General features: G+C 38.9%; 1 protein-coding gene and 1 non-coding gene across 4 annotated transcripts in view; both read left to right on the top strand.

Moving 5' to 3' along the window:
- Window positions 1-23,928, top strand: part of Smad1 (SMAD family member 1) — a 76,331-nt gene extending 52,403 nt beyond the window's left edge. For all 3 annotated transcript variants that reach the window (XM_046459562.2, XM_046459563.2, XM_058584043.1), the window contains exons 3-7: window positions 6,188-6,445; window positions 9,271-9,387; window positions 12,844-13,065; window positions 18,637-18,893; window positions 22,570-23,928. In XM_046459562.2, coding sequence (XP_046315518.1) covers window positions 6,188-6,445; window positions 9,271-9,387; window positions 12,844-13,065; window positions 18,637-18,893; window positions 22,570-22,713 — 998 coding nt within the window. In that variant the 3' untranslated portion in view covers window positions 22,714-23,928. The remainder of the gene's footprint in view (window positions 1-6,187; window positions 6,446-9,270; window positions 9,388-12,843; window positions 13,066-18,636; window positions 18,894-22,569) is intronic.
- On the top strand, window positions 8,732-8,861 carry LOC124103138 (small nucleolar RNA SNORA33). The gene has a single exon (XR_006855114.1). It is a non-coding gene; the product is annotated as a small nucleolar RNA SNORA33 (small nucleolar RNA).
- Window positions 23,929-27,949: the final 4,021 nt, after the last annotated feature.

Raw genomic sequence — 27,949 nt, 5'->3', positions numbered from 1 at the left:
AGGAAGGTTAAGTAAAAATGAGGTTATGAGGGGAAAGCTGTAATGTAATCTGTCTAGTTTTCTCATAAGAAGGAGGTTTAGGACATGCAGAGAAATACCAGAAAAAAAGGCTATTTGAGTACACTCTGAGAAGATGGCCATCAGCAGGCCTCAGGTGAAACCAACCTGCCAATACCTTCATCTTAGACTTTCAGTCTCCAGAACAGGGAGAAAAAAAACAAAAAACTTTTGTTGTTGAAGGCTCCAGACTGGTGCTTTTGTTATAGCAGCCTTAACAAACTAATACAGATGGTATCTATTGAACACAAAAGGCACAACAGTAGAATCCAGCAGAACTTCCTAGTTCTTGAATAGGCCTTTTACCATGCTCAAGATGTTGATTTTTGCTGTCAGATTATGAAGATAACATGATCCCAGTAAAAGTACCAATAATCCAGGCAGATAGTAGACTATAAAAGTAACATGAAAATATCAATAACATTTTTCAGGAGGTAAATAATAAAAGTCAGGTGGAAAAATAAGTCTACAAATAAAACACTGAACAGGAATTGTGAGAGAGGTTATCCCTGTCAGAGACCAGAACAGCTGTAATTGAAACAGTCATACTGGGCACAGAGCAGATGAGAATGAAGTATAAAGAAATATCTTAAAAGGGACCCAAACATGTAGAAATTATGAGAAAAGTGGTGTTTCCCATTAGTAAGACAAAGGACGAGCGTTTCAATAAGTGAGTAACTGGCTAACTATTTAGAAAAAGGTAAAATTGGATTCTTCACAAGTAAAATCAAACTTAAATCTTAAAAACAAACAAGCAAACAAAAAAACCCTGAAACTTTATGTGCACCCAAGAATGCCTAGATGAATTCCTCCTTGTAGTATGGGTATAAATGACTATATGACGCAGATGTTCACATGCAATGAAATACATATTTGACTAACAAAAAATTAAAAACATTGGCATATAAGAAAAATCAAAAGACCTGTGACAGGTGTGAAATACCTGCAACATGAGGTATAGGCTAATGTGGACAATCTAGTGAATAGACACATATTTTTTAAATGAAGGGTGGAAAAAAAAATCCAAAACAGGCAAAAAGGCATAAGCAGACACTTGACAGAAGATATAAAAACTCTCTTCCAGAATACGTGAAGAGATAATAATCTCTTACAATAAGAAATGTAAATTAAAAGTGCACCTAGAAAACATGTTTCACCCACCAGATTGTCAAAAGCATCCAAAGCTTGACCAAGTCTCTGGAAAATGGTAGGGGAAAGATGCTCATGCATAACTGGTGGCAGAGGGAAATGACAACCCTACAAGGGGTGCTGAACAGTCACAGTCACAGCCCCTTCACCCGGCATCTCCCCCTGTGGGAATTTAGGAGCACGCACATACTCGAAGTCAGTGCAGCCTTACAGGTAAAATAATGGGAACCACTTAATACACCCGGGCATGGGAGACGGGCTCAACAAACTGATGATGGACTTCAAAACAAATGAGGAAGATCTCTATAACATGAAGTTATTACTAGAATGTGGTTTGAGTCAGCTTTTTTGCTGCTGGGACTAAATGATCTGACCAGAACAATTTTAGGGGAGGAAAAGTTTTTTGAGGTCTCAGTGTCAGAGGTCTTAGTTCATAGGCAGCTGGCTTCATTCCTTGGGGCTCAAGATGAGATTGAACATCATGGTGGAAGAATATGGCAGAGGGAACCAGCTTACATAGTGATTAGGAAGCAGAGACAGAGGTCTCCACTTGACAGATACAAATATATACCCCGTAGCCATGCTCCCAGTGAAGACTTCCTCCAGCTACACCCCACCTGCCTCCAGCTACCACCCAGGTAATCCTATCAGGGATTAATTCACTGATGAGTTTAAGGCTATAACCACATTATTTCTTCTCTGAACCTTCTTGCATTGTCTCACATGTGAACTTTTGGGAGACACCACATCTAAACCATAACAGGTGTAGAAAAAGCAAAAGTGCAGAAGATAACAACAGTAGGCCACCTTTCTTTGTTAGTAGTAAAGAGGAAATTTAAAAAAAATCAGACATTTATCTGCTTTCCCCCACCCCCAAGAAGAAACACAGGAAGAATAAACCTGAAAATAAAAATGAGGAGGTTAGAATAGGGGACTGAGTAAAAGACACAGGAGAGGGACTATAGTATTTGACTTTCAGAATCATGTTAACATTCTTTTATTTAAAAAATGAAGTTAAATCAAGATTGCAAAACAAAATTCTTAAAACAGCAACAAACGTCATATTCAAATAAATAAACTCACCAAAAGAAGAGAAAGAAAATTTCAAGTTAACAAAATAACACTGGGTGTGGGGGAATACATTGTAAATGAATTGGAGCAAAGTCTTAAGTATTTTGTATGTATAAAAAAAAAACTTTCCATAAAAAGAAAATAAGCCTCAAGTTTATCTTATAAATTATTATAAATATAATGATTCTGAAAAATTGTTCTGAAAAATTTTAAGTATCTTTTAGAATTGAGGATGTTCTTCATAAATGTATTAATATTGGTGTTGTTGAGGCTTGTTACTGAAATATGGCTACACTGATATGAACTAAAGGAGGAAATCAAATCAAAACCCTATGTAGTTGGATTGGACTTGGAGCTAACCGTAAAAACTTGGGATTTGTAAGACACAGATGCCCACACACCCCTAGAATCTGTGTGACTCTGGTAGACTTAGAGAACACAGAGCCCAGATTTTGGTTTCTAAATCCCATTCCTAACTGAAAGGGACTGGGAATTCTAGAGCTGGAGAGAAGGGTGAAAGATAAGTCTGGAACATCTTATTCCAGAAATTAAATCTCAAAAAATTCTGGCATGTTAAGAAGACATAGGAACCAGCTTGCATGGGCTCCTGATGGCCAATTCCAAGACCATATGAACGACAAAATAGGTAGTCCATTGACTAAGAATCCTTGACTCTATGTGGATGATTGATTGTCATAGATGGGCAGGTAAATGGGGAAGAAGGGAAAGTGCTTATGTTAGAATTTTGATGAGGAATAATGGAGTTAAATAACACCATTTTGTAATCATTATAGCAAAAATTGATTCAAGCAAAAATGGATGCTTCACATAGAGGTAAAGTTTCATGAGAAATGGTATTTACATAGTCTTAAGGTATTTTTCACTGATTTTCTTATTAATTACAAAAGGAAGAATTATAACTGTAGACAGTGGATGAATTAGACAACACATCAATCATAAGCAGACACAGTGGCTTTTGGATGTTTACCCTCAGAAGGGAGGAGTATCACCTAGGCAGTATTTCAGTCAGAAATCTCTGAGTTTAATTATCAAAAAATAGAGGAGAGGGCTGGGGCTGTAGCTCAGTGATAGAGCACTTGCCTAGCACATGTGTAGCACTGGTTTTCGATCCTCAGCACCACATATAAATAAAATAAAGGTCCATTAACAACTAAGAAAATATTTTTTTTAAAAAAAAAGAAATAGAGGAGAAACCCAAATTGAGAGAGAGCCTATGAAACAACTCAAATGTTAGTAGCATGAAGCTGAAAACAGCTATTTTGTTAACCTTATATGTGACAGTTAATATTCTTTTTAGAAATTGAGGGGATATATGCTACCTGCTTTCAGATAATTCAGAAAGAGTATATGTGCATGTGCCTGTGAAAGGATAAGGGAGGAGAATGTAATAATGAAGCACATGTGGCGTAATGTTAAAAACTGTTGAATCTGAGTAAAGGATATATAAGAGTTGTTTATACTATTGTAATTTTTCTGTAGCTTTGAAATTATTTTTAAAAAAGTTAAATAAAGGAATCATAGTAGCTTCATTATAATTACTCCAAACTGGAAAAAATTTCTTTGGCATAAGATATAATTATGTCATCAAATATATTGCAATATATCTGTGATAAAATGGAACACAACGTTAGATGGATCTCACAGGTGAAGAAGCCAGATGGAGCAGTGTATGTTTTGTTTATGCGAAGATCTGTGCATCTCACTGTAGATCTCTAGTAATTCATTACTTAGAGTTTATTAAAAGGTCCTGTACCAGCAATTACAAAATCATCTTAATAATTGGAGGTGAGGACCTGCGGGTGGAGTTCAGCAGCAGAGCACGTGTTTATCATGTGCAATGCCCTGGGTCCAGTCCCTAGCACCACACCAAAATAAAACAGAGGTGAGGGAAATAGTTATTTTTCTTGTCAAGTTCTTCTGCAGCATGCTGCCTTGCTGTCCTTGATGGTTCACTTCCCAGGTCAGCTACAAAAGCTGATGGAGCTCATCTGTGGCTGAGGACAGCTCCGTGCCTGAGCAGGTAGCCACACAACAGGGTTACTGTGAGAACACATGCTGGGGGTACAGAAACACGTTGTCCTTTGCTATGGCAAAGGTTAATTCTTCCCCCCTGGCTGCCCTGCCTGCAGGCAGTAGGAACAGGAAGTCCTCAGTCTAAGACTCCTGAGCAGAATAAGAGCTGCTAAAATAGGCAGGCAGGGGATGATCTCTGAAAGGTAGAGGAGATGGAGAATTGATTCAGATTGCAGCCTGGTTCTGCATTTGTGGGAAGTGGTTTAGGAGTTAGGGTGAGTTAGAGTGCAAATCATAACAAACTGTAGCTAGAAGATAATTTAAAGGTATTGGACTGTTTGACAGATTGTATTTATTTCGTAAGGTTTCTATTGGCATAGCGGAAGCATTTATTAGGAATTTGTTTGATAAAGCAAAGTAGTTTGTACTTCAGATGATATTGAAAGGTAGAAGGAGAAAAGAATCAGGTTTTTAATGGCTTGGTTTGGGCAGATTCCATCACAGAGCTATTGAAATTTTTTTTAAAAATTATAATATGCTCAAAAGCTTAGTTCCTAAAGGACAAATAATAGAGAAATCAACAAATCTGCTACAGGATTATATAGGATTTTAAGATACAGCATGAGAAATTTTAATACTTATAAAACCTATTTTTACTTAAAAAATATTTTTTTCAGCCCATAAATATGTGATGATCCAAGTATTAAGAGCTTATTTTCCCCGAAAATAAAACAAATCATGGACAGATTGCCTGGAAAGCCTCAAAAGTCAACTTAATTCCTAATACCACCAAGTATTATTTCTTTAATACATTGAGTTTTAACTACCAACAATAATAGATTTGAAATCTTGTCTCTTGGCTCGTGCAGTTTGAAAATGGGGTTTTATCCTCTCCATTGAGGCTACAAGAGCAGGAGGACTTCCAGAGGCCTTTGTCATTAGGAGGAGCCGGTGACCAAGTGGGAAACTTAGGGTGGAGCCTACTCAAGGCTCTGTAACTGACCATTCCCCTGCCCTTATATCGATAGCGGCTTTGCCTGGAGGTTTCTAGAGGTTGATGAACATGCCGATTTTCAACTCCTCGGGTTCCTAGTATTATATAGAGCTTTTAGGAGGCTTTTAGGAGTGACAGGAGTTGTTTTGCTTCTCCCAAGTGCCTGCCTTTTGGCCTTCATACCTTGAGTTTTCAGTTAGCAGAATGTACAGTTCATCCTGTGTCCTCCTTGGCCTACCAAGTGGTGCCAAGGAATGCTGGGAAAAGTCACTGAGCTCCTTAGGAAAAGGTGTTCCTGGAGTGCTGCTGCTGGGATGGGACATAGCATGAACCTGCCCGACAGAGCATCGCTCCCTGTGTGATCGACATCTTCACCAGCCTTGGGATGTTCTCTTGCCCACTGTATCTACCTTCTTGACTTCATTTATCTCCTTTTCATTTTAAAGCAAGTCGTGTGTCAATTTAAAACATTCTTTGGGAATAATTCATATCATTCAATAAACACCTTATCAGCTGGGCTGTGAAGTGGACTTGTCAATGGTGACATATTCCTAATTGTGTTTGATTTTTAGTGGGTGGAAAAATTAACAATGAGAAACTTAACAATTTTTAACCTAAAAGAATGTATTTTGCAAACTTTCCTGGGGCATTTTGTCTGTGCTGCAGATCTCAGGCATATGTCATCTGGGGGTCTAAAGAGGCTGTATTTGTTCCTGAGCATCAGTGGCTTCTCATTTGAATGGTGCTTTTGAGTTGGCAGCAGGGCCGGGTTCAGATCATTTGTTGTTACTTACAGATAATGTTACAGCTTTACAGTGAGGTGCTTATCGATCTTCACAATTCTCATTTTTATTTCTCTTTTTTTCCTCTCCTTGTTTCCAGTTCTTCCTCCAGTGCTGGTTCCGAGACACAGCGAATATAACCCTCAGCACAGCCTCCTAGCTCAGTTCCGGAACCTGGGACAGAATGAGCCTCACATGCCACTCAACGCCACTTTTCCAGATTCTTTCCAGCAGCCCAACAGCCACCCGTTCCCTCATTCTCCCAACAGCAGTTACCCGAACTCTCCCGGAAGCAGCAGCAGCACCTATCCTCACTCTCCCACCAGCTCAGACCCGGGCAGCCCTTTCCAGATGCCAGGTAGGATGGAGTGGTCCCAGGGAGACCTGGGAGACCTGGCGGGAGGGGGCTTCACCGCAGCATCCGGGCCCAATCTCTGGTGCTTTGCAGTGCCACTCACAGAGGAAGGAGGTTCCAGCCAAGGAAGCAAATGTCTTGCTTTATTTGTCAGGCACAAATGCTCAAATAAACTGTTTTTCCTTTGTTTTAAAAAAGTTTTGAAACAGCTGCATCCTTCTGGGAGTGGCATAATTATTACAGTCTTTGCTCTTGATAAAAAAAAAAAAGAGAGAGAGAAATAGTGCATTACACACATTGCTGTCATGAAAAACAGTCTCGATTAACATCATTTCAGATGTGGAAAAACCCCTGTTGCCAGTGCAACTTCAGAAAAGATATTTCCTAAGGGATCACACCCTCCCTCCCTATTTAATTAAATTCATTTAAGTGGTGATGTAATCCCAAGAAACGTATACTTTAGCAACAAAGGAATTGCAGCAGAAGTACTGGAAACCATCTGCTTGTTTAACTTAGCAGAGACAAAAAACAATTATTTTCCTCTTTTAGACATAACTGATGGTGTAATGGTTATCAAAATAAATGATTAATTAGGACATTGTATCTTTCAAATTATAAATTAATAAACAAGCATCTCACACACAAAAAAAATTAATACCAAATTTCTTGCCAGTTGACCTCAAGAAGAATCAAAGGTACACTTGAAATCCATTAACATTTTGGAAAAGGAAAATGGGCAAACATGTCAAATTGAACATCAGTCCTGAACCTTCAAAAACTGAAAAATGAGCCATTGTGGTGGGTACCCACCCATAATTCCAGCTACTTGGAAGGCTGAGACAAGGGAATCACAAGTTCAAAGCCAGCCTCTACAACTTAGCAATATAAAAATGTTTGGGGATGTGACCCTGAGGTAAAGTGTCCCCTCATTCAATCTCCAGTACTGAAAAAAAAAAAAAAAAAAAGGAAAGTGTTTCATACTTCATATTGCCTACATTGCTTCCATTTTTATGTATTTGTTGCTCCCCGCTTTTAAGCCTGTTTATTTTGCTTTGTGGTTTTTCAATCCAAAACTTTGGGGACGAAGGTGGTGTGATAGTTTAAAGATCAAACTAATAACATTTGGTGATTCCCTGTCCACTCTGCTCCCTCAAAAACCTGTTGGGTTTGATGGACAGGTTAGTGGTAAGGAGATATATTTCAGAGCACTTTCAACAGTGGCACCCAGGGCGAGCCTGAAAGAAAACACTGAAGGTTATTGCCTGAATTTACACCTTGTCCTTGGCTGTCAGGGATTAAGGCACAGGCCAAGTAGAGGAAATGCAGGAAGAAGAAAGGAGGAGTAGTAGACCACCAGCAATAACAAACTGCTCCCTCCTAGCCATGCTGATGCTGCAGGTTGCCAGTGAAATTGTCACCAACTTGATAGCAGAAATTCAAAGGATTCAGGCTCAGAGGAGGCTGTCTTCAGTCCTGGCTTGAGGTAAAACAGAGTCAGCCATAAAGCTACAGGGAAGAAGCTAATTTTAAAAGAGAAGTTGAAAGGTGGGGAAAGGCATCCAGCTGCAACCCCTTAATCCTGTGTCCGGACTTTGAGTCACAGCTTTTCAGCAGCTGGATGGTGGAAGCATTGGGCTGATCAACTGGAGCATCAGTAGAATCCCCAAGAACCCCTGAAGGAGCAGTGCTGGTTATTTGTGTGGGAGAGTTGCCCTGAGTACTTCTCCAAGCATGCATGGTTCCCTAAGGTCAAAGTTTGTTCCCAAGGCTCTGTCATGGGTGCTAGGTGGTGGGCTCCCAAGAGCCAGTGAGGAATTTGGCTTAGGACCACAAAGGGTTGTTTGTGGGGAGCCATAATACCCTCTGTTTTACAGTAAGAAAACATCAGACTTCTGTTAGTCTTTGTTGCTCCAGAAACCATGTTGTCTGCCCTGGTTTGCCAGCTGGTGAGCCCTTCAGAAGAGTACATACGTAGATTCTGAAACAGAAGATTTTAGAATTAAAACTGTGATAAACTGATTTATTTCCAACTATTTTATTATTAGGAATTTTAAAACTAGTGCTGATTTAAATAGAAGGGAGAAGGTAATCCTAACATATTGCTCAAAGTCATGGGAAATTATCAGTTTAAATCCATAGACTCTAATGAAACTTGGCTGGTAAATCCCTAAAAAGCCCATAGGTTTAATACAAAAGATTCTGAAACCTCTTTTTAAATAATTAGCTTTCAGATGTTTTCCATCTATAGTTAAGTGCGGTTCTGATTGTTTTTTTTAAATGGCCTGGTCCAAGCCAGCTAGTGAGTCTGCTTACCTGGATGTGTTTCTGCAGAAGTTTAGAAAGAGCTGGCAATAGTAATGCCATATTATAAGCCTTAAGGACACTGAAGTCATTAAGGTTCCCATTAGTTCCCGAAGTCATTAAGGTTTGGCTACAACAAATATTAGTGATGGGAAGCTTTTCCATAGACTTTTATTAAGATTTCTGTATAATTAGTGCTAAAAACTTGGGTGAAACTCCTAAGTGTTAACAAGAAATTGCATGTAATGTTTAATAAATAAATAAAATGGTGTGGTCCTGAACAGGCTGACAGCTCCTGGAACTGGCTCATAGTGGGTGCTCCTCCCATTGAATTGTCATTGAAAATGTGTAAGGTTTTGGGGGTAACATCAAGACCAGTGTCCGTAGTATCTAGTCTTTTGATGTGAAGGTTAGATGGCAACTTGGGGTCTTGTCTTAGCAGAGAAGAGAATATGTGTTTTAAGCATTTTTGAGAATATGTGTTTAAGAGTGTTTTAAGCATGTTAATTTTTTTTGAAACTTTGTAGCTGATACTCCCCCACCTGCCTACTTGCCTCCCGAGGACCCCATGACCCAGGATGGCTCTCAACCAATGGACACAAATATGATGGCGCCTTCCCTGCCCTCAGAAATCAACAGAGGAGGTAAAATGAGTAGCTGGTTACTCTCCTTTTACAATCCAAAGTCAATATGTTGCTTTCTCTCACAAAGTTTATTAATCTTTTAAAAAGATAGCTGCTAGAGAAAGGCAGAGCACAGGAAGAGAAGCTCGGTGGACAGAATTCTGTGGATAACACATATGTCTCTTATTTAAAGAGCAAACACTGACTTTTTGATTGAGGCCTGAGTGTGATTGTGCAGTTGTCTTTTTATCTCCAATACTGCATCGTTTAGAGCTGGTGATGAAAGGAATGCTTTTAAGTGGACAGAGGGGAGTTGAGCCCCAGTGGGCACAGCACCAGCTCCACAGGTGATGTTCAGAGTGGAAAGTTCTCATAATTGGCCTTCTGAAAGGTTTCTTTTGTGGTTAGAATCTATAGGCATAAACTCCATCTGTTTTCTAGACCTTATTTATGTCTCGCTGAAACCAAAACTAATAACATTTGCTTCTTTCTTGCTGAATTTATTTCTAACTTTATTACCCGAAAGACATTGAGGCACACCTTTTTCCTCTTCTCACCCTGAAGAACTCTAAGCAGAACTGAATGTTTTTTTCCTTCCTTAGTGAAGGGTGGGTCTTTAATTTCAGCTGTGAATTATTCATGGCAGTGACTGAGGGGATAGTGCCATCCTTCCTGCAGGTTGACAGTGGTGAGTAGGCTTAAGAGAGCAGAGCACAGGTAAATTAAGTATGATAGGACCCTGAGCATCTGTTAGAAGCCACAGCCACACTAGTGGAAAGAAAGAACCCTTCCCCAGTGGCCTCTCAGGAAGGGTTTCACTGGCACACCCACACACTCACATGCACAGATTGTTCAATCTGTGTAACATTTATGCAAATTGAAGTTAAAAATGCAACTTGATTGCTAGATATGTCTTATTGACACTTTTTAAATTAAAATAGATATCTCAGACTTCCTCAGAGTTGCAGGTATTTTTAAGTACTTAAAGTTTGATGATATCTGTATGATACTATGATGATAGCTATGTGTTGCTATGCATTTGTCCAAACCATCAGAATGAACAACACCAAGAGATAAGGGTGTAGCTAAGATAGAGCACTTGTCTAGATTATACAAGGCCCTGGGTTCCATCTCCAATACCACATACATCCCCATATAAATGTTAACTCTGGACGTTGAGTGATAATTATGTGTCATAGATTTATAGGTTATTACAAATATACCCCTCAATAGGGGTTATGGATAATATGGGAAGCTATGCCTAGGGTTGGGGACATATTGAAAATCTATTGGCCTTGTACTCAACTTTTCTGTGAACCTAAAACTGCTCTAAAAAGTAAGATTTATTTTTAAAAAGTCGAACTCAAAGAACCTTTCTTAGATGTGCAATGTAATAAATTGGGATGTACAACTTCTAAGCAGTTAAATTTTTAAAATCACTTTCTTTTTTTATTGATTCTGTGTTTTATGGTACCTGATCATCTCTAGGACATCCTATCAAACATATAACTATAAGTCAACAAATAAACACTCTGATTTGAAAAATAATCCCTCTCGCACACATTTTTGGAATTTAGAGAACAGGATAGAAGGAGAGAATGGACAGAGTAGTACACACTGATAAGACCCTGTGGACCCTGTGCCCATTGTGGTTAAGTCTAACATGTTGATTTCAGGAAATAGACACAGATTTAAGAATGTTCCTGTTATATAACTTTAACTTTTTTCCCCATTGGAATAAGTCTACAATCATTTAATATTTTCATAAGGAAGGGGATGTTGGGTCTTGTTCTTATTGTCCTTGTTGGTGACTTCCCAAGAGCAGGGGTCAGCAGACTAGAGCCCACATCCTATTGAGTCTGCTCCTGTTTTTGTAAACTAAGCTTTATTGGAGCATAGCCGTGCCAGTCATTACCTGTTATCTCTGACTGCCTTTGCTCCACAAGGGCAGAATGGGATAGTTCTAATAAAGATTGTATGGCTCACGAAATATTCTGGCATTTTTTAAAAATATTTTTTTAGTTGTAGATGGACACAATATCTGTATTTTATTTATTTATTTTTATGTGGTGCTAAGGATTGAACCCAGTGCCTCATGCATGTGAGGCAAGTGCTGTTTCACTGAGCTACAGCCCCAGCCCTATCATGCCATTTTTTATAGAAAAAGAATTGCATCAGTGTCTGGTCTACTTGAATAGTATTTTCAACAATCCTGGAAGCTGATAAAAGACCTATATGAATGACATTGGAGCCGTCTTTAAGATTGGGCACTTGTAAATCACTAAAATTTTGCTCCATGAGCTTAAGCAAATTGACATGGCAGAGTTGCTTAGAAAACAAGGAAAATAGTATATATTTTCAGCTGAAATATGTAAGTATATAAAGCAACTAATGTGTGGGATTTTTTAGTGATCATTTTCTTTGTTTTCTTTACCAAAGTCAAAAATAAAGTGCGTTTTAATATGTGTAAAGGCTGATAGTAAGAACACAGAGGTTCTTCTCCCTTAACAGTTATAGCCCATGCCTCTGATGTGGATTTTCTTTCAATTTTTTTATGATTGCACACCCAAGACTTCATAAACCTCAGATCATTATTTATTGGTATGCTGGAAATACTATGGTTTTGTATTCCTGGAATCTCTAAAGCAGTTGTACAAGAGGTTTTACTACAGAAGGAACTTATCTTTAAAACCTTTTAGTTGCAAGTGTTTAGAAGTGTGTTCTGTTGGGAGACTTGTTAGTCTTAGGAGATTTGACTTAACAAGCTGCATCCTGTCAGTAAAGTTGGGTAATTTCCATTGTTGGCCCATTCTGGGAATGGAGAGACAAAACACACCTGCTCTGCATGACTTAAAGCAAATATAAGGAAGTTAGCATGAAATCTGGATGAGAGAGATATGATTCATTGTGTAAGAATGGCCAGCTGGCAGGATTTCTTCCTGAGTTGGAGAACTGGAGCAAAACTGGAGCTGTGATCATTATTGGCAACTTAATACGAAATAAAGTCACTTCTTATCAATAATTAAAAACTGATTTTCATTCCTTTAAAAAGCATAGGTAGAAAAGGCTTTGCCAAAAGTGAGCCCTTTGTATGCGGCACTCTTGGCATAACTCCGGGCCTCTGCTGTTCTTTCCCACTTGTTTTTTTCACTGGCCTCTTGTTTTACTTCTTTAGATGGGGAGCCAGGGTCTGTGGTAGGGTGATTTCCATTTCTGCATATTAAAGAGCAAGTAGCATTTTGTTAGTATTCAGCAGATGCTGTCTCTGGGCTTGCTCTCTGATAGTAATTGTAGGAAATTGTTTTCCTTTTAAAGGAGAATGTCACACTTCGTAAGAAGTACCTGCTTTAGACATCAGAGAAAACCTATAACCGCAGTTGCTCTTCCATGATCCTGAGCTAGTTTTTGGGATGCAGTTTCAGTTTTTGAGAGCCCAAGGCACAAACTTCAGTTGATGGAACCTTTTCTTTTTTACAGATGTTCAGGCAGTTGCTTATGAGGAACCAAAACACTGGTGCTCTATTGTCTACTATGAGCTCAACAATCGAGTAGGTGAAGCGTTCCATGCCTCCTCCACAAGTGTGTTGGTGGATGGTTTCACTGATCCTTCCAACAATAAGAACCGTTTCTGCCTTGGGCTGCTCTCCAATGTTAACCGGAATTCCACTATTGAAAACACCAGGCGGCATATTGGAAAAGGTGAGTCTTCACTTGAACCCTTCAGATGTTTATCTTTCCTATCGCTGTTCTCCCAGAGGAGACTTGGTCATTCATTCCTGTAGCAAACACAGGGTCATGTTCAGTTGCTGCAGTTTGAAGTATTTTTAAATTTTGTATTATCTAGAAGTTCTTCCATTTAAACACTATGTGGTCTCCTGACTGCCATTTTATTAATGTGAATTAGCCAGAATCATGATTTGCTATTTTAGGGCACTGCTCTATCTTTTTTTGCTGTAGAATAAAATATCTTTTTAATAGACTCAATTATTTAGTGGTGATACGAGTAAAATAGTTCTGTAACTTTTAGATATATGATAAGATTAAGAGAATGAGTGTGTGGCTATTTGGGGAGCTTGGTTTTCACTGTGGAGTAAGGGACACACAAACATGAAGGAGGGCAAGAGATTAATTATGAGGTAGATGGAGGCATCAGTGTGTAATCATAACTTTAATAATATATACTTAGACGTGCATGCTTGTGTTTATTCTCGTGTGTATGGAAATCTATGTATGTGTGACTGTACATGCATGTGGTTTCTGATGTGTGTGCCGGGAGGGCCAAGAAACAGAGACATCCAGTAGCAACAAGTGCATCTCTAGCCCCGACTGCAACCTCTGTCGCCATTTCCCACCAAGAGGAACTGGGGCTCCTTGGAAGAATAGCCAGCATCTCATTATGGCAGAAAGTAAAGAATGCTTATGGGGCATGTCACAGGAGCCAACTCAAAGGGGCTTCCACAATTCCCAGTGTGAGCACAAAAAATAGTTGTCCCTTGGTGTATCTTGTTCAGGATCCTCGAGGGTACTAAAACCCTTGGGTGCTCAGTTTTCTTGTATAGGTTGGTGTACTAGTGTTTATAACCTGTGCAATCCTCCTATATACTTTAAACCAAATGCAATATAATGCTGTTTAAGTAGCTGTTATGCTGTGTTGCTCAGGAAATCATGACAAGAAAGGAAAGTCTGAACATGTTCAGTACAGATGCAGTTTTTTAAAGAATATTTTTCAATCTGTGAATTTAGATCCTATAGATACCTGGGGGCAAATATAATTAGGTACACTAATTAATTTTAAACCGCTCAAGAACAACACTAACATATGTCCTTGTCAACAATAAATAGATGTACTAGTGAATTAGGAAGACTGATTGGTATAGAACAAGAGCTAGAGTTGGAGAAACAACAGTTTGCAAGCATCCTAGTAAGGATCAAGCTCCTTGATGAATACCAAATACGAAGAGAATTTTTTTATAAGAATCAGGATATTTGCATGGTCTTCAGGTGTTTCCCCACAAACTACCTATTAGTCACAAAGGACACTAGAAGGCAGTAATTACAAAGTAGAAAAACTGTATAATTTGTTTTTATAATTACATAATTGATCCCCCATCTTGACTGGGGGATCAACATTGTCATCAGCAGTAAAGACAGCGAATCCATATACCTCCAGATGTGATACCCTGATAAGGATATAGGATCGCCCGTGCAGGATTCCAGCTGTTAATGCAAACCTGAGCCCCATCCTGTGGAAACATCAGGCAAATCCAAAATGATGAGCATTCTGTATTTAAGAGAGTAAAGAGTGACTTTATTCTCCCAAAATATTTGTCAAAAAAAAAAAAAAACAAGAAAAGCTAGAAGTGTTCCAGATTAAAAGACGTTAAGGAGCTGGGGTCGTGGTTCAGTGGTAGAGTGCTTGCCTAGCATGTGTGAGGCACTGGGTTCAATTCTCACCACTTATTTATTTATATAAATAAATTAACAAAATAAAGGCCCATCAACCTCTAAAAGACATGACAAGCTATATATAATATCTGACAGTAGATATGATCCTGTACTGGACAGGGGGAAAATTATTATAAATGATATTATTGAGAGAACAATTCTGGAATAAGAATGGTAGATTAAAGTTTCATATCAATGTTAAATTCACTGACTTTGCTGAGGATTGTGTGGAACCATCTTGCCTGGGAAATACATACTTAAGTACTTAAGAGTAAAGGACTGTGATGCAATAGTTGAGAAAGACATTATGTACATATGAAGATATCTGTCTTCTCTCCATCTGGCTGTATCTGAAGCAACTCTGTGTCAGAATACATAAGGGGTGTGTGTGTGTGTCTGTGTGTGTGTGTGTGTGTGTGTGTGTGTGTGTGTACAGTGGGGAGGGAGAGTACTAACAATAAAGCAGATGTAGCAGATTGTCAATGTAGGTTAGTCTGGGTGATGGGTATACGGTTGCTCTTTGTTATCTTTTTCAGACTTCTCTATAAATTTGAAATTATTTTCAGAGTTAAATGTTTAAAAAGAACGACCTGTGAAATTTAAAATAGTGGACCAGATAGATTATTTAATGGGTATTTGAAAAGCATTTGAGACAAAGTTTTAACATTCTAGAGGCGGTGAAACCCAGCAATCCTTAAATAGGAATTGATAGATATTTCCTTAATATGATTAAAAGGGGAAAAAATAAAAACTAAATACATTTAAGGATGAAATGCTAGAAATTAGGTTCATAACATACACAGATAACTTTGTATGGTCTGTAAACCCCTGTAATTTATGTATAAACACATTCTGCATTTGGAATGGAAGGACTTACTTTTCATTAAATTCTAAGGTGACTATTTCCCCAAAGTAGTAAAAAGCCAGTGTACAATTGCCTTTCAGAATATTAGGAAGAAAATAAGGATTCTGGGAATGCCATTTCTTAAAATTGTTCCAGATGCTCTGAGTAGTGTGCTTACAATTTCAGATGATGGAAGCTTAAGCCAAGATTATCATGATTTGCAGATGATATGAGTGATTTAGATAACACTCGTGAGATACATTCTTGAAATGAAACTGGTAGGCCAAAAGCTCTTGATGTATTTTATCAGAAAGCTTAATATTAATTCACAGCCCTGCCAGAAGCACACTAGCCTTCTCCCTCACCTGTGCCCACACTGTGGGTGAGCACTGTTCACCTGGAAGCCCCTGGAGAACCTTGTTGTTGTTGTTGTTGTTGTGGTTGTTAGTCTCCCTTCATCTGGCAATAGCCCGTTAAAAAATATAAGGGAGGGGAAAGTCCCAGTCCTATAGCAACAGAAAACATAAATTTCTTGGAAATAATCTGAACTGTAGCAAGATTATATAAAGCTACTAAAACTGGACTGAGAGAGAAAGAAAATTTGAATTAATAGGCAGTCTTTGTTCCTTAAAGGGAAGGCTTAATATTGTGAAAGCATTTTAGGATATTTGCTCTTTCTAACTTAATTGTAGTTTAAAGCAAAAAGTTAAACTACAATGTGATGTTTTCTGAGATTTGAGTAATATATTCTGAGTATTACCTGGATGAATAAACAAAAGAGAGTATCTAAAAGATTTAATGGAAAAGAAAAAACTGTTGACATTAGGGTTAATAAAATGTTACAAAACAACAAGTAAATCAAAAACAAAACAGGAGAATAAACTCAGACTGCATAAAAATTTAAGGTTGTTAAGAAGCATAGCAAATCAGGAGAGTCTTTTAATAGTCCTCAATAACACAGTCAGCTGTTGTGAAGTGGGGAGGATCCTGGCCTCATATCATATAAGTGAATGGATTTTTGAACATTTTTTTCAAAGGCAAACAATTAAAAAGCTAGAGTGAAATATATTTGATCAGAGATGTAAAAAAAAATTCTGAGCATAAAAAAGTAACAAAAAGAGACTTAAAAGGATTTCAGACTTCTTTAGGTTAAAATATATCATGAACCAAATTAAAAGACAAAGAACAGGGAAATAATAAACAAATTATTTACATCCTATCTCTATATGCACAGCTCATAAAAAAATAATCAGAAAGCCAGAACCACAGTAGGATAAGGGAGGAACACGAACAGTGAGTTCAGGATAGAAACCCAGATGGCGAATGGACTTGGAGAGTGTATCCAGCCTTACACACAGATTAAGACAGCTATGTTATTTTTCAGCTATACATTAGAAAAATTTTGCTTTTGTTTAAGCTCATATTCAGTTCTGCCTGGGTCAAATGAGGAAGGCACTTACACACTACTGGTGAGGGTGTCAATTGATCCGAGCATTCTGGAAAGTCATTTGGCAAAGTGAGTCAAAGCCTTCGATCTAGTGCTTTAACTTCCAGGAATCTCTCCTAAGGATATTATTAAAAATTGTCCAGAGACATTTATCATGGCATTGTTATAACAGCAGAAAATCAGCATCAACACAATGGTCTGCTAATGGGAGAACTGTAAAATAAATGGTTAGATCCATATAGTCATGGACGCATTTTAAATGTTTACAAAGAAAGCTTAATGATGCCCTAAACTGAATATGGTGTTTCAGACTATTAACAATTATTTCCTCTGTGTTGCTAAGGGAGTGACATTTTTTGCTTCTTTATATTTTTTGTTTACTTTCTAAATTTTATATGGTTAAATTTATCATTTTTCCATCAGGGATGAAAGTCTTTCTGTGAAGAAGTTTTTACTGTATCAGGTGAAAGATGGGTTTCTGCCTCAGCAGCTATTTAATTGTTAGAGAAGTCTTCTGCCTTGGGTGCACATGTAAACACAACACTTCATATTTCAGATGGGACAGCCACATTAGCAGTGATTAAGCCATGCAGCTACCTGTAAGATGGATCATTTAAAGCCATACGGGCTGTGACTGCTAGGTGGCCTGTATAATCTCCCTTAATGGCATGGGACTTTGTCAGAGGGGCCCTTTCCCCTTTTTCCTTCTTTTAAAGACTGACTAGTGTCGATTTCCTACACTTCTAGAACTCTGGGTCGGTCTCACAGGAAGAAGTTTGCAGCAGGTGGTAGGTTAGTGAGCTATTGTTTCATAAAGTATGACATTTTTTTAGTTTAAAAATTTGTTTTACTAGACCTTGAATCTCAGTTCTCAGCAAAGCTTCTTCTACCTCTAGTTTTCTAGTTCTACTTTTCTTGGTCCCCCTTCTCTGCTGAAGAATAAATCCAAGAGACATATTATGAATGCATAGAAGATACCACAACAAAGCCCAAGTTTTATCATACAATATTTTTAGAGTAAGAATACATGTTTAGCCATGGCTAAATAAGGCATTAATTACTTATCAAAAATGAACTGTGCACAATGGCACATGCCTGTTATCCCAGTGACTTGGGAGGCTGGGACACAAAGATCACAAGTTCAAGGCTGGCTCCAGCAGCTTAACAAGGCCCAATGCCATTTAGTGAGATCTGTCTCAAAAAGGGCTGAGGATGTGTCTCAGTGATAAAGCACCTTGAGTTCAATCCCCAGTACCAAAAAAATAAACATGAATTTTTATACTTTGTTATTATTTTCAAGACTTGTTCTGTTATTCCCTAGAAACCTCCTGGATGTGCTTATTGATGTAAGGATATTGTATTCACATATGGATATTTTTTTAACTAAGAGTCTGTCAGTTGTGCAGGACTTAGAGAATATCTGCCTATGTTGCCAAAGTTGAAATCATATAAATGTGCATTTTTATGTTGAGGTTGCACAGGTGCCTTTCAGCTGTAAAACGATGGCAGTAACTAAATGGTTATCTTCCCACAGGAGTGCATCTTTACTATGTTGGAGGGGAGGTGTATGCCGAATGCCTCAGTGACAGTAGCATCTTCGTGCAAAGTCGGAACTGCAACTACCATCATGGATTTCACCCCACGACTGTTTGCAAGATCCCTAGTGGGTGTAGCTTGAAAATTTTTAACAACCAAGAATTTGCTCAGTTGTTGGCACAGTCTGTGAACCATGGTTTCGAGACCGTCTACGAGCTCACAAAAATGTGTACTATACGCATGAGCTTTGTGAAGGTGAGTGAGCTCCAATTGCTCTAGGCTGGGCTTAATACATTTTGCTGTGCCTTGTTGAAGTGTATCAGTCTACATCCACTTGATACATTTCAGTCATAGCAGACTTACTATCTAGGGATTTTTAAACCTTAACCAGCATGTGAATTTCAAAGAAAATATTAGGACATAGGAGTGCTTGTGTAAATGTCAGTTGCAGTAGCCTTCAGTAGCCTCTTCCTTATACAAATTTAGCTGTTTTAGCTACTTTTATGATAGTAACACTTGTTACTTTTGGTTCAATGATAAGTGCGTGATCTTTTTGTAAAAATAAAAGTTCATCACACTGGATTTTTCTTTTCTTTCTTTCTTTTTTCTTTTTCTTTTTTTTTTTTTTTTGTGTTGGGATTGAACCCAGGACCTTGTGCATGCAAGGCAAGCACTCTACCAGCTGAGCTATATCCTCAGCCCTGGAAATTATTTTTGACTGGTCAGGTTTTTTTGTTGTTGTTTTAATGGTTCTAGTACATCTTGTACATTTCATATAGTTCAAAATTTATTAAGGCCCTTGTTCCAAGATAGATACCTTATTAGCTTTAAGTGCATTAGGTGTGTATTGTATGTTTGAAGAGAAGGTTAAAGACATGCTTGTACTAACTGGTCACTCTGTGCTGCCTCATCTTGTGCCTCTGAGAAATGAAAGTTTTTAAGATGCCATTGAAATGTAAAAAAAAAAAAAAAATGAATATCTGATTATATTTAGTGAATCAGTGACTTATTCTAGAAACTGACTGGCTTGTCTCTGATTTCTCAAAGATAAATTTTCATCCTGTATCACTCTGAGAAACACAACTAATTACAGACTTGGGTGAGGCCATCACCCTCTATGTCGTTTCTTCAGAAGCTCACCTAGCTAGTTATCAAACCGGTTTTGTAATGTATTTATTACTGAGGATAATTTTGGAACCTAATTTTGTTCATCATTCTTTAGATCAAATGTATTTTTTCCCAAATATCATTTTTTTCCTGTTTTGAGTTCTCTTAGCAGATTTTTGGTATGTTTTCTTATTGCTGCTTTTCTCAAAATGTAGTTCAGTGGTTCTTTGCAACGGAGCCCGGTACCTCTTTCATATTAAAAGAGGGTTTTGTTTTGTTTTGTTTTGTTTTACCCCTTTCAGAGTTTGACCTATTATCCATGTACATATGAGACTACAAAGACCATTTTCATTCATTTTTAATTCACTATTTAATTTTTGACTTAGCATTTTGACTCAGGTGATTTTTAAAATAAGGACATGACTTGCCTAAAGCATTTTTTTGTTTGTTTCTTTTTATTGGTTTGGAGGAAAGAACAGCCTGAAGAGATACAGGTTCTTCTTCTTCTAGTTGTCTTTGCCTTTTTTGTTTTAATTTTGGACAGGGTCTTGCTAAGTTGTCAAGACTGACCCTAAACTTGTGATCCTCCTACCTCAGGCTTCCAAGTTGCTCGGCTCACAGGTGTGTGCCACCTCACCTGGCCTCTAGTTGCTATTTTAACTGTGTGACTAAGGCGCATGGACTCCTTTGAGGGCCTCATGTTCCTCATCTGTAAAATGGGGGTGGGTGGGGCTGGGACTGTGGTGATCATTCTGTGATCCCTTGTGAGTTCATTACTACTGAAGGCCACTCTGGAAGGATTTATGGCTCTAACACTCCAATTAGTTGCCTCTTCTGATTCATTTCTTATTAATTACCCAATCATTTTAACTATTTCACTTTTATAGTTTCTTTTTTTTTTTTTACCATGAATAAACTTTTAAATTTTTTTTTAAATTTTTTTGTTTTAATTAGTTACACATGACAGTACAATGACCTTGACATATCATACATTTGAATCAGATGGGATATAATTTCTCATTTTTCTGAGTGTACAGGTTGCAGAATCACATTGGTCATGCAGTCACGTGATGGGAGGGAGGGGAGGGGAAGGGGGGAAAGGAAGGATAGCAGAATAAAATAGACATTATTATTGCTGGGTATATATCCATGACTGCACTTTTATAGTTTCAATAATGTACTTTTACACAAGAAAAAAACTTTTACACTAATAGAAGGTATTTATATCTGATTTCATTCTTTCAGCCAGAATTTTAGCAGTATTCCAGAGAAGGAATACAAAGATGAAAACAACCTACAATCTCTAGCTTTAGGATGCTTGTGGTCTCACACATGTAATTAATACAACATACGATGAGCACTAGCATGAAGGGGCTGACACCGTGTAATGGATATAGCTGGGAAGCTGGATTTAGAGAGTTGAGGATAAACAAATCTTAGTAAAAACTCTTGCTGAGTTTTTTTTTTTTGTAAGGGATTCTCATATATTAGCAACAAAAACATTGCAGATTATTTTTACAGCATTGTTCTTCATTATCACAATGACTGGACACTTCACCCTCTGCCACTCAGCATCTTGGAGAAATGCTGAGGAACATTAATATAACCAACATTAATAACCAATCTTGCACCATTTTTGCCATTTTAGGATGGTAATATAAAGCATATATTTCATAAATTATTTGCATCTTAAACTCCCCCATAGCTGAAAAATCCAGATCTGTTCAGCTGAACAAGTGTATATAGAGCTTCTGCTTTGTGCCAGTGACTGTGCTGGATGTTGTCCCTGCCTTCTCAGAACCTGCTGTCTGATGGAGGTAAACCGACACATTCCATTTAGCAATATATTAATGGAGGTTCAAGTTCATGTGTCTACGTACTATGTGCAGATAGAGTTCACATGTCACCACTGTCTCCTGAAAGTCTTCACACTCAGATGTACTTCTTGAAACTGCTAGAGTAGATAGGTAACAGAGAGAGCGTGCCAGCCTTCTGTGGTACACCTCAGGGAACAGGGATCAACCAGAACTTCATGTTCTGCTATCCACTCTTGCCAACAAGTTTTTGAGCTCTGAAGTGGCAGTATTACTCTGCTCTTTATCTTCTATGGAACTTTAGGGTCCTGATTCAGTAATTTTGAAGATGTCTGCCAAGCTGCCTTCTTATACAAATGAATAATTAAATGCTGACTTCAGGCAGTGGCTAGGTATCAGTCATAACTTTGGGGATACTTACATGCACTCCTGCCAGTTTTGCTTAGAGATCGAAAGATCAAGAGGTCCGTGTTGATAGGCAGACCTTAGGTGGCTGAACAGGGAAGAAAGGGTATCAATGTCCAAAGAAGCCTTTTCCTTATTTTATTGATGATAAAGTGAGAATTTAATAATAGCTATTACCTTACTATCAGAAGGGAATGGGAAATGAATATGAAAGTTAAAAAGTATGTGGGCCAATAATTCTTGTTGTTTTGTTTTGTTTTTTAATATTTTTTAGTTGTCAGTGGACCCTTATTTTATTTATTTATATGTGGTGCTGGGAATCAAAACCAGTGCCTCACTGTTAGGCAAGTGCTCTACCACTGAGCCCCAGCTCCAGCCCCAGCCCCAGCCCCAAGACCAGTAATTCTTTAACCTGGAGTCCATGGATGGACTCCAGTGGCCAGCACCATTTCCCGCAGTTTGCCTGCCAGATCGCGTGTATGTGCGCACTCTTCTGGGAACTGTCTGTCGCTTCAGTCAGAGTCCCTGATTAGGTGAACTCCTTTTACTTAATAAGTTGAACACTGCATTAAACAAGTTAAATGACCCTGCTTTGTTTTTTCCAGGGCTGGGGAGCAGAATACCACCGCCAGGATGTTACTAGCACCCCCTGCTGGATTGAGATACATCTGCACGGTCCCCTCCAGTGGCTGGATAAAGTTCTCACCCAGATGGGTTCACCTCATAATCCTATTTCATCAGTGTCTTAAATGGCCTCAGGCTTCTGCCTCTTGAAAACTATTGAGCCTTGCATGTACTTGAAGGATGGATGAGTCAGACCCAATGGAGAGCTGACAAAGGAGCCTTGATAATACTTGACCTCTGTGACCAACTGTTGGATTCAGAAATTTGAAAACCCTTGGTAACATACTATTGATATCAAGAACCTGTCTAGTTTACATTGTAACATTCTCTTGTAAAATCAACTAAAATGCAGACTTTTAGCAGGACTCTGTGTATAGTTAAAGAAGAGATGGCCAAGCCAGGGACAAATTATCTATTAGAAAAAATGGTCCTAAGAGATTCTTTTGTGTTTGGCACTTTAGGGTCATCGTTTGGCAGAAGTTTAGCATTAATGGTTAGTCTTTCTGAAGTGTGTTTTTATCAGGTTTAGAGCCCATGTTGAATCTTCTTTTCATGGGTTTTCATAATTTTTAAAACTATTTGTTTAGTAATGGTTTTTGTTTGTTTTTAAGTAAAGATTAATCTTTATGATATACATAGTAATCTTTCTAAAATTGTATGCTGACCATACTGCTGTCAGAATAATGTTAGGCATATGCTCTTTGCTAAATATGTATGTACAGAATATTTGAAAGTTAAGAATTGATTAGACTAGTGAATTTAGGAGTATTTGAGGGGGTGGGGGGAGGGGGGAAATGACAATTGCAAATGTAGAATATACTGTAAAAATTCAGTTTGTCGCCTTAAAGAAACGAACTGATGTCTGAATTTTGCTGTGTTTCAATTTTTTAGAGATTTTTATCTTCTTTTTTTTTTTTTCTTTCTTCTCTCCATCCTTTCCCAAAAAAGCAGTTATGCAGCTGGTTAATTCATATAACTGTGAGAGCAAATGAATAATTCCTGCTATTCTGAAATCGACTGCCTATGTATTTCAATACCAATTGTATGGAGTGCTTGAATTTATTAAGCAGTTTTTATGGAGTTTACAGTACAGAAACAGGCTTTAATTTTCAAATGAATTATTTGCCAAACCTAGTAACTGTTAAATATTTGGAGGATTTAAAGAACATCCCTGTTTAAATCCATTTCAAACTTTTTTAATTTTTTTGTACTACGTTTGGTTTTATTTTCTTCTGTTATCTTTTATATTCACTTATGCTCTCGTACATTGAGTACTTTTATTCCAAAACTAGTGGGTTTTCTCTACTGGAAATTTTAAATAAACCTGTCATTATTGCTTACTTTGGTTAAAAATTGGTGAATTTCATTCTTTACATATCAGATTTTAGGGTAAGATTTGTTTTTCTTTTGAAAGTTTTTTTCCTCAGATATCCTCTGCCAAATAAAACAGGTGAACCAAATAACTAATAAAGAGGAATCGGGTAGAGAGCAAGGTCCCTTTAAGTCAGAAAAGAAAGGACAGGTAGAACTCAAAAATTTGAGGAAAACCTAGCAGAATCTAAGTGTACACATCCTTCAATGTGCAGAAATACAGCACCAACAATTATTGGTTGGTGCCGTTCAGTCACCTGAAAGAACCAGTTTCCAACTCAGATGAAACTAAGGGTGACTGGAGGGTGTTATTGGGGGGCGGCGGGTGGTGCTGAGAACTCAGCGCAACAAGAGAAATTGCTTTTGCAGTTCTCTTGGGTTTGGGTATGATTCCAAACCCCTCCCAAAGGAAAAAAAGAGAATGATTTTGTCCATAAGGGACCCAAATTTTGAGGACTTTTACATGCTTTCCTGACCAAATAGATGCCACTCTTTCTCCTTCACATTTTATTTCTTTCCTGGAGGTGTACCAGACCTAAAATTTTAAGATTCTTTCTCTTCCCATTTTAAACCCAGCTTAAAAGAAAAAAAAATGCTGCCCCCCTCCCCACCACCAGAAAGCAATATTCCTACACTATGATCAAGAAAAAATTCCCACTTCTTATTGTCGTCTGCCAAATCACCAGAGTACAAGTAGAGAAAGCCCTGGCTAGAAGACATATGTTATAACAAATTCATGCCCATCTTTGCTGATCCAACTTCTGTGAACCTGTTTTCTCATTTGTTAAGCAGAGATAATGTAGTTATGTTCTTATCATAAAATTGAGATGAGGATCATTCAGATAAAAATATGTATGAAAATATCTTAGAAATATAACTGCCAAGCCGGGCATGGTGGCACACACCTGTAATTCCAGCATCTTGAGAGGCTGAGGCAGGAGGATCAAAAGTTCAAGGCCAGCCTGGGCAACTTAATGAGATCCTGTTTCAAAACTTAAAAAGGACTGGGGATGTAGCTCAGCAATAGAGCACCACTGGTTTCAATCCTGGCACCAAAATTAAAAAAAAAAAAAAAATGGAAGGCCTTAAAACTACAGCCTCACTCTGTTATTTAATAGAATTTGATATCCAGCAAGTTTCTTTCTGCACCTGTTTTCTTGTCTGTAAAATGGAAGCAAAAAGCCTATTTAATGGAGTTATCATAAAGATTAAATCCATCCATGCAGAGCACTTAGAACCCCTCAGTAAATGATTGTACGGCTCATTAAATCGGGGAACTCCTGACCCCAGGAGCTTACGAAAGGAAGGAAGAAAACAGGCGATTGCAGGGTGCCCACTGTGCTGCAGGCCCTGAGCGACGGGTTTCTAAGCACTGTCTCGCACCCTCACAAGAATACGAGACACTACGCTCATGTCAACAACACCTCTGTCCTGCTGCCAAGCAACCTGCACTCTGATGAGGAAGGCAGGCAAGAGAATGATGTTCCAGTGCCATGATAGGGCCACTGAGGGTGCATAACCCAGATGGGAAGAGCAACTCGCCAGGGCTAACTGGGTATTGTGCAGGAGAAATGTCTACCAGGCAGAAAAGGAAAAGGCCCAACCAGGAGACTTGGGCGCAGTTGGGTAATTCAGTGTAGCTGGAGGCGCAGGGCAGTTGGGAAGAAGCCTGGTCCTTAGGGATCTTGTGTAGGTTATACTAAGGGTTTGGATTTTTTATTTTCCCCTGTGATTTTAGCTCCTAGATGGTAGAGACTAAACCGACCAGGGCCCAGGAGAGGACCTCTAGTGAAGCTGTCACATAAAAGGCAGGAAGGATCTGACAGCAGGAAAGAGTCGTGGTAGACGCCAAGGCAAGAGTTAGTTGCAACAGGAAGGTTTGATCAGCAACACGACCAGCACAAGAGAGAAGAATAAATTTAGGAAAGTTTTTTAACTGAATAACTAGGAAGTTTTTAAGGACTGTTAAAAATTTTGAGGGGTGGTTCACAAAGGCAAATAACAAGGGGTTGAAAGTATGACTAAAAGAAATGGAAGCAGAGTACTTTGATCTAGAAGTTTATTGGTGAGAAGAAGATGGAGGATACTCTGTGTAGCTGGAGAGATGCGTGGAGGGGAAGGAAGGTCGTGTTAGAACCAGGAGCTGTGAACACCCCTGTACCCACTGGTAACAAGCTGAAGCACCATCAAGCATCTGTGAGTGCAGCTAAGCTCAGGTGATGGGCCTTGAAGTGGATCCAGTCCCCAGAGTTCTGTAGGCTGGAATTGGGGATCAGAGAAGAAGAAAATGTGTTCAAGTCCCTAGGGCTGAGGACTGACAATGTAGTCCTGGGGAACACTAATGCCCGTCATTGCAATGGTGACCCATTGGTCTAGGCTAAGAATCAAAGTAGGGACACCAAGGCAGAAGGGAGAGCAAAGGGCACATTCACTGTGAACAGCCACAGCCTTCCACTGGGAAATCTGAGATTGCAGAAACCTCAAAGGTGATCAGTTGTAAACCAAACCTTCACCAGGGGTGCTGGTTATGGAGCAGAGTTGTAAAAGTCACTGGAGGAGAGAAAACTCAAGGAACCAAGAGGGTGGCTGGGAGTAGAGTGTTGATTTTCATTAGTGCACCACTAGATGGCGCCTAGGCAGTCAGTAAAGAAGAATGAATGAATGAATGGATGAATGAATGAAATGGTGTAGCCTCATAGACACTGAAGCCATCGAGGGTCATACAGAATCATACAGAAGACATTGCAAAGGTTACAGTAGAAGTGGGGCAAGGGAGGGACAGCACCACAGTAATGAACAGACAAAAATTAAGTCACCCCAGGATCCTGAAGAACTTGGGTCTGAAGAGGAAGCCCGGGAGAGTCAGTAACAGCCATCAATCCATCCTGAGGTCGGACAGAGGGCAATGGGAAATTCCTTCATTGATCTCCTATCATCGGTGTCTTTTAAAAATTCCCTATACCCAAGGATTTGGGAGGATTTCTGAAGAATTTCTAGTTCAGTTCACTGAGATTTTAATACTCTTAAATGAAAGGAAGTCAAGAAAGGAAACAGGTGTGGGGAGGGGGGAATGAGCTGGATGAAGCTCACTAATGAAGAATTCCCAGGGTAGGGCGAAGGGTGCGGTTCAGAGGTAGAGCACTCACGTGAGGTCCTGGGTTCCCGCCAGAACCTCAGAACAAAGCAAACCAAAGCCCTCCTTAGTTGCTTCCCCAGATATGACATGTCCATAGTGATACCCAGAATAAGAACACCCAGCAAGAGGGATGAGTGGAAGACAGAGCTTCCAGTACAGCAGCAGGAGAGACATGGAGACAGCAGACAGGCCTTTCCAGTTTAGCAGCTCTGGGATCAGGGACAGACCCCTGCTCCTCCAAAGCTCACTGGGTCTCTAGCAGCTGTTGAAAAAACATAGATGTCTGAAAAGCTAGTTGCCCATCGCCAGCTCCAGGGACCACGGCCTTGGAATATTTGGTATTTCTTGGGAGGTATAATACCAGTAGAGTCTCTTAGAACCATAGGTATTTCTTAAAACACTGTGTTTTATTTATTGCCTGCATTTTCTTCTACTAGCAGGACTTAGTAAACAAATGGTCAAGTGCCTTACAAATGTACCACGTTCAGGTCACATTACCATGCCCTGTCACTGGACACTGAAGAAGGACTGCTCACCACAAGGTGAATTGGCTTCTTTCTTTCATAATCATCTGTTTCTTCTGGGATAATTGGATTGTATGAACTATGGGCGGTTTTCTACAAAGGTCACTATTTTACTTTGTCTTATAAGTGTGTACCAGGTACAGTTTTGTAACTCTTAAGTGGCTTTGAAGGCCGCAGTTGCCTGAAGGAAACCTGTGGCCTACAGGCTCCAAGCCCTGGAACTGAAGAATCTCTTTGGAGATCTGAAATCTCAGTGTTAGCAACAGAATAGGAAAGGCCATAATCCATCCAGCCTGAATGTAGCATGGTAATTCAAAGGCAGGGGCCTGT

This window comes from Marmota monax, unplaced genomic scaffold, assembly GCF_021218885.2.
Source record: "Marmota monax isolate L192 unplaced genomic scaffold, Marmota_monax_Labrador192_F-V1.1 WCK01_AAM20220418_F8-fsc00039, whole genome shotgun sequence".
In the NCBI taxonomy this organism is placed as follows: domain Eukaryota; kingdom Metazoa; phylum Chordata; class Mammalia; order Rodentia; family Sciuridae; genus Marmota; species Marmota monax.
Note: the sequence above shows the minus strand (reverse complement) of the source record. Positions and strands in the feature narration are given on the sequence as shown.